The 11,231-nt window shown below is 37.1% G+C and overlaps 1 protein-coding gene across 1 annotated transcript in view; it reads left to right on the top strand.

Moving 5' to 3' along the window:
• The first annotated feature begins 1,824 nt into the window (after positions 1–1,824).
• LOC106811815 overlaps positions 1,825–11,231 on the top strand; it is a 9,969-nt gene continuing 562 nt past the window's right edge. Inside the window, exons 1-5 of the mRNA XM_014815535.1 lie at positions 1,825–1,837; positions 2,554–2,726; positions 7,956–7,989; positions 9,381–9,482; positions 11,081–11,228. Coding sequence (XP_014671021.1) covers positions 1,825–1,837; positions 2,554–2,726; positions 7,956–7,989; positions 9,381–9,482; positions 11,081–11,228 — 470 coding nt within the window. The remainder of the gene's footprint in view (positions 1,838–2,553; positions 2,727–7,955; positions 7,990–9,380; positions 9,483–11,080; positions 11,229–11,231) is intronic.

Genomic DNA, 11,231 nt, shown 5'->3' with positions numbered 1-11,231 from the left:
CTCACCAAATGGTTGTTAGTTTAGGGCAACAGACTAGTAGTAGAAAAATTGCCCACTACGAAAATATTCTTCGTATGCATTCCTGTCGCGTGTAACGCCGATAACCTTTTCCATACCATAACAGACACTTTACACTAATCACTGCCACTCTACAGAAAAACAGGTCAACGTATTTTTTGTAAAATTGGTCGCCAAACGACTTCATCTACAGATATTATGTAGTTTGATCCGCGTCCATGTTTGTTCTAATGGCAGAATTAATTATGGCAGACGCATTCATCCATCAGAGTTCAGAAGAGACACTGCCCCAAGAGAACTAGCCGCTGTATTGCATCAGAGAGCTGGCGAACGCAGTGCGCGTAGATTACAAATTCGTCCTATCTCAAACTACAAATTGCCAGTTTGAGTTCAGTGATGACTTTCCGGAGTACAAGACGCGGCAGGAATGTGACTCAGTACAGGCACTGCGCGAATATAATATATTTCTCCCTCACGTCCATATTATGTATATACCTGAATTATATGTAGATCATATATTGTGAATGAGATTTCTTATAATTAAGACTTTATGATATGATATATTAGTAGATTTCCTATATTCTCATATAAAATACACTTGATACACTGGCCTTGCCTATTAAGCATTATATTAAATAGATGTTGTAATTGCAAATTAAAATGAGTATTTATTCAGTGATACCGAACAAGCTGAGTATAGATGCTGTCTGTCTCGATAACTGACTATTTTTGCATGTATAGTCACATAGCTGCTACGTAATCAAAACGTACAACTAACGTTAATCTTCCACGCTCACATAGTGATATATAGCTAGCACATCGTTAAATACGTGACGATAGCTCACCATGTACTGATTGTAGGTACTCACTATACTGACCCGTATATATCATTAATACTCCTCTATGCATTTAGTCTCTACGGTCTTATCTTAAATCTTATCTATATAATTATCTATACTATTCGATATTTTATCATGTATGCGGATATCTGTAGCTAGTTACTATCTAGTCCTTTAGCTTAAATCATTATACTATTGCTATACATGGATCGTATCTATCTTATCTTTTCTAATCTATTTTCTCTTGTGGTTAGTATTTGATATCGTCACTTCTCACTGCTTTTAATGAACTATCATGAGTGTTATGCTAGAGCCACTATTCTCAGTCGTTTAGATTCTATCCTCGATCAATCTTAATCGCCTACTGCCATTATTTCCGTATCTAGTAATTTTGATCTATGCTAAATAACCAATACGTATCGTATGCTATGTAAATTATCATAGTAGCTTATCTTCAGTCACTGGATACTTATGTGTGTAGTGTAGTCTATATTCTGACCTATCGTAGTGCGGTACTCATAATACGTCACTACGATCATAATCTATGCGTAGTCCCATAGTCTAGCGCTAATACTAGTTTATCGTAGTGCTGATGTCTATCATGATCTATCGTATGTTGCGTATGTGCTGATGCAATCGTAGTCGGTATCTATCTATTCTATATCGTTATCATAGTGCATATGCGTAAAATGCGTATTCTTTGCGCGTATCAATATCTAGTTGCTAAATCTAATCGTAATCTACCTAGTCGTGATCTATTACTATCTATCTAGTCTATCTTATCCGTACTCGTATGCTAATCGTTATCATATCTAGTCTATCTTATACTATCGTATCTATCTTATTCATATCTATCAGTATCTGTTATACGATAGTCTATCGTATTCGGGGTTAAGATGAGGGTGGGGGGTGTGATATTTGTGATTTGTGGGGATGGTGGTGGGTGGGGTATGGTGTTGTAGTGTATATGGCTGAGATCGGTAATGCGTCCCCTAGTATATATATACGAACACCTATTATAATATCATTCGTATATATGACAGAGGTGAACTTTAAAAGCGATATTTCGCAAGCCAGCGTAGATGACCTGCGGTGATGGCGACTTGATATATAGTACTGGTGAATGACTATAAAGCATAACTCGGCCTTCTCGAGAGAAACAAATCACTCTATCAGTGTAAGTTTTGGCCTACAGTACCTTCCGCACATGTAAATTGCATAAGCATGCGAAAAAAATTAAAGTAACGCTCACCGATCAGGAGTCAGGGCAATGTTGTGAGGCACTGCGGTGTTAGTTGGCGTGCAACGAGAAGAGATGAGCTGCGGCCGTGTCCATGCTACGTTTGTGCGGTGAAAAAGAATGGGGCAGGCGTATAGATTATGAGACGGAAGAGAGGGGTAAAAAGGGAGTGAGAGAGAGAGGGCAAGGGAGAGAAAGAGAAGAGTGGGTGAGGGTAGGAGCCGAGAGAAGGGCAGCATAAGGCCAGGAAAGAGAGGGAGAGAAGAGAGAGAGCAGGGAGGAGAAGAGAGAGAGGAGCATGGTGTAGATGTTGAGAGAGGAGATGGCTAGCATCGAAGAGAGGAGAAAGAGAGAAAGAAGAGAGGCGGACGGAATATGAGACGAAAATGAAACACGGAATAAGAATAGAATTGTTTAGAAATAATGCATCGAGATAATCCACGTTGACACCTCTAGGCAACGACAAGATCAATCTGCTGACGAGCCAGGATTCATACGAGTTGCGTATTGATATGGAGGACACCAGCGGCAACAAAAGAGCACTAGCTCCGCGCATTTTTCATGCTAGCAGCCGGAGAAGGAGACGAGAGATAACTCTCTCAGCTTGGGCGACTACAGTGGCGACGCAGGTAAGCGCAATAACACTGATCTACACACAGAGTTATGCGTGTGTATCGCGCGCAGCGGTGGCACGGCGATTTATGTGCGTGTTGCAAACCGCGCCACTTAAATTGATCAAACTAATAATAAACTTACTAAGGTTACACGCGAAAAGCTAGTCGGTCTAACGTTTCATGTAAATCCATGCTTTATTATCACTAATTGCATTCTTGATACTTCAGACAATTTTTCTGCTGGCGCGGCCGCGACAAATAAACCTCGACAATATTTCACCATTGAGATTCGAGATATATAGTAGAGATTGAGAGTGATCATATATTATAGTGATATATATAGTAATGTATAGAGATATAGTGTCGAATACTAGTATAATAATATATATCAGCTGGCATTTAGATACGTGTTAGACTCTGTGCACTGGTAAGTATGTATGTCGTATACGTCATCACTGTTAATTGCAGGCAGATTCAATTCTCAAGCCACAACACAATGTGCATTTACCCACGAGGGATGTGCGGATAAACGACGCGAGCAGATGGAGGATGCGCTCGCAGGTAATAGCCATCGTAATCATGCCTACTCCTCTGGCCCACGTTAATGTCGCTGAAGTTAGCTCAGCGTTAATTGGGTCAGGTCCCGTTCCCCTTAACCAGAGCCGCTATCGCGACGATGAGTCGCGATATTTGAGTCGCATGTGCAGTTTGATCTTAAGGCAGGCAGTCTCGCAAAACACACAACACCACGACACACTACATTTCTTTGCACACACACTGATCAGTCGGCACTGACGTTCACACATCACACAGACATACATGATACGGAAAACACTGATACACGCATGCACACCCAACATCACACATCAGTTCACACATCACTATAATAGTAGAACGTATATATGTATGATCTTATACATTCAATTCATAATTCATATCATTATTACAATCTATTATTCATCAAATCATTATACTATTTAAGCATTTTACAAATTCGCAGTCAAAAAAATAGCCATAATATCTCGCATCAGCAACACACGATACTTATAATGATCGGAAAATATTGGCCTGATAACGAAGGATTAAGGAGCAAAACAAGGCAACGATCGTAAGTAGATTTAACATGGCATAAAAACTACAAACAGCTCACCGCTTAACCTGGCGAATTACAGCTAATGCTCGATATATCATTTACCTGAGCTATCTAGAGCGACAAACGTATGAAGAGCATTATATAAGCAGTCCCAACTGATAGCTATGCGAGTTGCTCTACGGGTGATATAATATATATAGTAGATATTTCAACGCACCGCACGACCGTTGTATAAGCGCTTCAACGCTAATAACAATAATATAATCAGTTGTCCTATCTCACTCCCTGATCTACATCGTACAGAACTCGATAACTAACCACACTCATACATACATAAATCCTAAACATAGCATCGACCATACACATACTAACCAACTAATAACCTATCATCGATACTAACATCTATCTATCTACATACATCACTAAACTCCGAGATCCTAATCTATCACCAATACTCTATCTACTCTATCGAAACTCTAATACTATATACTCACAATATCTATCATAATCCTCACTCTACATATTACGAGTATAATTCCAGGTCTATCCTATCATTTTCTAGATACCTGTGACCCTCACGGTACTACGTCTAGTCATCAGTCTACGTACGGACCGACAACATACAAAAATCCTTAGAATCCATACATCTATCTATCTAATCTATCTATCATAATCACTAGCTATAGCTAACACCATCACATATATCACTATAATATACTATCTATCTTAACATTACCAAACAAGCGATTCTATCATAAATTAATATATCTATCTATTACTATCTTCTATACTCTAGTGCTAATCTATCTATCATATTAACGCTATCTTGATACTATCCTCAACTATCTATACTATTGTATCTCTCCTAATCGATCCATACTATACTACCTCCTATCTATCCTATCTAATCTATCTACTCTATGCTATATCTATCTATCTATCTATTATCTCATACTATTTAATCTATTAGTAATATCTATACTAATCTATCTATCTATCTATCTAATCTATGCTATCTATCTATCATAATTTATCGAATCCTAATAATATCTAATCTATCATATCTATCTATACCTAATCTATCATAATCATTATTCTAATTCTCATTCCTATGTCTATCCTATCGATAAATCTATCTATCTATCTATCATCGATCTTCACTCTAATCTATCTAATCATCTATCTTATCTTATCTATCCGTATCTATCATATTTTTATCTAGTTTATCGTATCTATCTACTCCTATCTAGGTCTATCTAATGTTATCTTTTAGTGTACAGTTATAAAATATCCATCTATCTACTGCTCATCTCCTATGCCTCACCTCTCATCAGTCAATCTATCTAATCCTATCTATCTATCTATACTAGTCTTATCTATATTACACTATCCTAGTCTATCTCATCTTATTCTATATTTATTATCTATATCTATCGTACTCCTATCTATCGATCTAGTTTCTTATCTATCGTATCGATCTATCTATCTATCTTCCTATCTATCCTATCTATCGTATCTATCGTGAATCGTATCTATCTAATCTATCTATTCTATCATATAATTCTATCTATCTATCTAATCCTATCTATCTATCTATCTATCTATCTATCTGAGATCTATCGTATCTTGATCAAATAATTCTAATCGTACTCTACGCTCTATGCATATCTTATATCCCTATATCTCATCCTATCTGCGTTAATGATATCCTGCTGCTTATTGCTATCTCGTACGTCTACTTAGTTATCCACAATCTCCCTACTCTAGTCCTACTCGTAGTCGTACTCAGGATCTACTCGATCATGTATCATAATCCTGAGTCTATCTATCTCCATCATGACGCGTTGATAAAACAACAACATTCTCACGCTTGATGCGACGAGATTATAGCGGCAAATGATCTTTCTTTGTACTTCCTTTGCCATTAACGTCTTATTTTCTTTTATAGGTACATTGTCTGTCATGTAGCGTGTATCTCTCGATCTATCCTTCTACTTAGTCTAAGTTTTGCCATACTTATATGTATGAGTATGATATGTATGTATGTATAGATCTATGTATTGTATCGGTGATGTTATGTTATCGTGTATTTGTATCTCGTTGTATGTATGGTATGTATGTTATGTATCGTAGTGTATGTAGTCGTTTGTAAATGGCTCATGGCTTGAATGTAATGTTAGGTATAGTTATGTATTTGTATGTAGTTTTTGTTAATACAATGTATCGTAATGATAATGTGAAATGGTTAGGATAGCGTATAGTATGCTTATGTATGTTAATAGTGTTGTATTAGTATTGAGTATATGTATTGTATGTATGTATGATATGCATCATGTAATTGTAATGTATGTATGTATCGTATGTGAATATGCTATGTATATGTTATGTAGGTAGATGTATGTATGTATAGCTATGCTTCATAGTATGATAGTATGTATGATAAATTATTGTGATGTACTGTAATGTATCGTATGGTGATTACTGTCAGCGATGTATGTAGATATGTATGTATATTGATGTATGGATGCTATGTATATTTGTATGATATGTATGATGTGAATTGTAATGTATGTATTGTATTGTCATATGAATGTCATGCCTATGTTATATATAATGGAGTGAGTATGTATGTAATATGTATGTTATGGCCATGTATGTATGTGTTGTAGTGTGAGGTATGGTATATTGCTATGAGTATACTATTCTGTATGTAATGTATTAGTGAATCTAAATGTTATAGTAGCTACTAGTTTATGTATGTGTATGTATGCGTTATCTATGGATCTGTATGATTAATGTCATGTATGTAGGTAAGTGTATGTATGTACTGTATGTATGAAATCACTGTAGTGTACTTGTATTGTGTTATGTAATGTCTAGTCCAGATAGTTGTTTAATAGATGTACTGGTTATTCGGCTCAGATTTCGGTTTATCGTTATCATATGTATGTTAAAATGGATATGTTTACGAGTTATATTGTGAGTGGTAATATTTATATGCTTTCAAATCAGGTCCACAATAGTTAATTGTGGTACAGTGTATATGATTAAAACTGATAGTAGATACATTTGATGCTATTTAGTGTACTCGCTTGGATGCTGCGTACACTAGTGTTTACTAGCCTTCATTAGTAATGTTATGTTAGATATAATAGTGTATACTTAGAATTGACATAGCTTAACACGATGCAGTTAACATAGTAAGTAACTGATTTCTAACATGCCGTATCAAGATGATGTAGTGGTATGTTAATATGGCGTGGTATTTAATGGTAATGAGTTATATGCTTTAAATCGTATGCATATTTCGTAGCATTTATCGTAGTGCTACTCAAGTATGCTTAGTATGCTATGTAGTGGTATCGCTGAGTGCTATGTATGTATAGCATGATGTGTGAGTGAGTCATAGATAATGTACTCGTAATTGTATAAAGGTCATGCTAGTGGTACCTTGTACTGTTGTATGTAGTTGATTAATTGTATGTTATGTATGTCATGTATGTATGTATCCGTATGATACTGTAATAGTATTGTATGGTGATTAGTATATATGTATGCTATGTTATGATACTGTAATGCTAGTGTATGTAGTGTATGTGAGATATGTATTTGTATGTATGATCATAGTATGTATGTTAAGAGTATGCTCACTAAGAGTAACGAATGTATGTAATGATATTGATATGTGTATGTATCGAGTATTGAATGCTATGTTAGGTATGACTAATGTATGAATACTGAATTTGTCACTATGTATGTATGGTAGTATGTATGTTTGTTATGTATGGTGAATTAGTATGTATGGATACTGTAGTGTAATCGATATCGTAGTGTATGTACATTGTAGTCGTCTGAATATGTTATGTATGGTACTGATTATGTAGTAGATGATATGTAATATAGTGATAATCATGTATGTATTTGATTGTAATTGTATGGGTTAAATTTATTATGTTTATGGAATAGTATATATTGTATATAGTATGACTAGTTGAGTAGTGTATATGGCATTATTGAGATAGTTATGATATTGTGAATTGTGTATTATGGGTATTATATGTTTATGATTGATTGCATGAATAAGGTATATGTAATTTTTGAATAGTGAGTCAATATTTGATAATTGTCCAATAGTCCTTGTTGTATTGTAGACTATTTCCTTGAACAATGTGAAAGTGCTAATAGGTAAGTGTAAGTACTTGATACCAGTTGTATTGGGGGTGGACTGCCTCATTAGCTTGATATATGATAGTTATTGATGCCTCCACTGGTAGTGAATCCATGTAGATATGTGTATGTAGGTGTTGTTATAGCCCACCGTGTATTGGCAAGATGCAATCGTATAATGTATATGATAATGTATACTGCTATGTGAGTGAGTATGTAGATGTATGAGGTATATATGGTATCAGTATGTATTGTTATGATATGTATGTAATGCTATGTATGTATCGTATGTTCTGGTATAGTATGTATGTATGTTATGTATGGTTATGTATGTACTCTATGCTATGCTGATGTATGGTGGGACTAAAGATATGATAAACTGAGTCACTTGTAAGTGATAATGTATGTTATTAGATTTTAAATTATAAATACGTATTTCGGTTATTACTGCTATGTATGTCTCCTCATGTATGTATAGTAGTGTATATGTACAGTGTCGTAATTGACTATTATGATACTGTATGTATGTGATGTGAGTGTGACATGTTATGATAATATACTTGTATGTATGCTAGTATGAATATTGTATGTTAATTCTGTATTATGGTGATGTATGTATAGCTATTGTATGTATGTGATTTTTTTTATTTAGTATAGTATTTGTAAGTACTCTATGTTACCTGTATACCTGTAAATGTATGTATGTATGTATGCTATCGCATGCCATTGCGATGTCATGGCATCATGTCATGCATGCTGATGCATTGATCTATCCTAATCGTATCATCATGCTACTCTATCTAGTCTATCTATCGTCGAGTCTACATCTATCTATCTTTCTAAGTCTATCGTATCTAATCTATCTATCGTGATCTATCTATGCTACTCGTATCTATCCTATCTATCTGATAGATCTATTTTATGCTATCTAGTCTATCGATCTATCTATCTATTCTATCTAGCATATCCTAATCGTATCTATCTATCTATCGTCTCTATCATAGTTTGTAGTATCATACTATATTGTATATATATAATATATAATTATATATATATCTAATCTATACATTGCTGTGCTACGTCTTATACCTATCTAGTCCATAACTATCGTCATGCAGCTATCCTATCTCAATCGTATCTATCGAGTAAGGTTATAGTAGCCTCACTGCTTACCACTTAACTCTAGAGCATCTATCACACTCTTATAGTCTCAATAGATGCTACGTCATAGATTCTGCACTCACTCTGTATCCAGAGAGACATGATGAGCCAAGATTTCGTGGCCACAGCTTTGGCTCGTGATCCTAAGCCGCTGCGCGCGCGGAGGAGACGGCGCCAGTTCCGCCGAGGGCAGTATGCGCACGCGACAGCGAGGATGTTCAAGTCATGAGATAGCGCTGCTCCGCCAGTGGAGACGTGCGCCAATATTGAGGCCCAGCGCACTGCTCTCCACAGCGGTCACGCGCCGAGGTTTGTAGTTTTAGGTGAAGATGACCAGAAGCTCGATTCAGGTATATGGACGATATTCTGACGAATTGGATGACTATACTAAAATCTTAGTAACAAATACCGCCGCAGTCATGACTCCAGATTAGCATGAAACTCACAGAGATATAGAACCTTGTTAAGTATGAACAAATACAAATACGCAGTGCGCGCGTCTATAAAAGTTTACAAGCATACATACAAGGATATGAGAAGGAGACTATTAAGTATTGCGCATTCCGATTAGGATATAGATCAAAAAGATCGCATCGAAATTACATCATACCTAGCGGGATTTTAGATTAGAATGACGTGATCAGGCGACGGTTATATTCGCACTATGATCGCAAGATTACCGTACACACTGGGAGAGACCAAATGGGTAAGCGCTCATGATGATGCGAACTATTCACTCGAAGTATTATCTCATGGGGTCTAGAGAGCGCGAAAATTGTGCATGAGGACTAGTTAATATCATACTACGTTAGACAGCACAGCAGGTGAAATTAATTACGAGAACGTGCTAGGTTTTACTTGCGTCTCTGGAAGTAAGCAGTGACCAATTAGGAGCTGTAATGCGCAAGAATGTTGAGATAAAATGGTGGAGATGTTATCTGAGAATGATGTGCCTCTGCTGCACAAATTGATTAAGATCTACGCATAGGAAATAACGCAGAAAATGCCCATCGCATCAGCCTCAAGTACTCATCGACAGATAGGATGAGACTCTGTCCCTACCTGGCTCAATCTACGAGTGATCCTGAGTGCATTACTGAAGGTGCACTGCATGTCAGTTTGGCATATCGGCACCTGACTTTCGTACCCGGCCTGACTAGTTCACACCGCCTACACGAACTAGAGCGTCAGTGTCGCCAAGTGAATACTTGCTCGGGAGTGTATAGTGGCGTAACGGAGGTAACCAAGTCTAGCATCGGCCGGGTCATTACTATCTCCATTTAACGAAATAAAGTAAACACAGTCCGGTATAGACGTAACTGTCCGTCGGTGACGCCCCATTCATGGCCATCGAACAAAGAAGGCGGGCTTAATCTGATTACGGAAGATGCGAAAATGCAACAGAAGTACGTTAGCACAGTTGCAGCCTACTGGCGTGTTATTTTCAGTTTTGCTGCCAAACCTCCTATCGTGGAAACCTCCGTCTTCAGCCGTAGCAGGATGCCCTAGTTCTTAGATCGGCAGATTTTGGTATCTGTAAGTATGCTCGTCTCACCTATAAAATTTCAAAGGGTATGCTGCCGCGTAAGCTTCGTACAGACTCACTATATATTGTCGAGGTACACACAAGTAGTACGAGAATCATACGGCTCGCCCGTGTATACTCGGTAGTATCGAATACATTTTGGCTCGCATACATTGCGTCACAAAGTACGCGTTGCAGGTAGGTATATTGAGCCTCTCTTGTTACATACAGATAAGTCATGACCAGTCGATTCATACGCCAGCAGAATCAGATGCCAGGAGTGAGAATACCCTAGTCTAGCATGTGCGGCTAGGAATATTATTATACCGAATCTATTGCCCCTTGCACAACAGCGGCATGCGATATAGATTGAACGCTGCTAGCCGCAAGGGCCCATTTGATATTTTTTTATTATTATTTTAGCGTCTAGTTTGCCGGTAAATAGAAACAGGCCACATGTCAACAGGATTCACTTCTGCAGACGTCGGGATGAACTGGCGAAGCACGCTGTGGCGAAAGAATTGGCTAACACAATCCAATGTTCCCATGTGTCCAACACGGGATATCCAAAGTG

Source organism: Priapulus caudatus, unplaced genomic scaffold (genome assembly GCF_000485595.1).
Source record: "Priapulus caudatus unplaced genomic scaffold, Priapulus_caudatus-5.0.1 Scaffold579, whole genome shotgun sequence".
In the NCBI taxonomy this organism is placed as follows: domain Eukaryota; kingdom Metazoa; phylum Priapulida; class Priapulimorpha; order Priapulimorphida; family Priapulidae; genus Priapulus; species Priapulus caudatus.
Note: the sequence above shows the minus strand (reverse complement) of the source record. Positions and strands in the feature narration are given on the sequence as shown.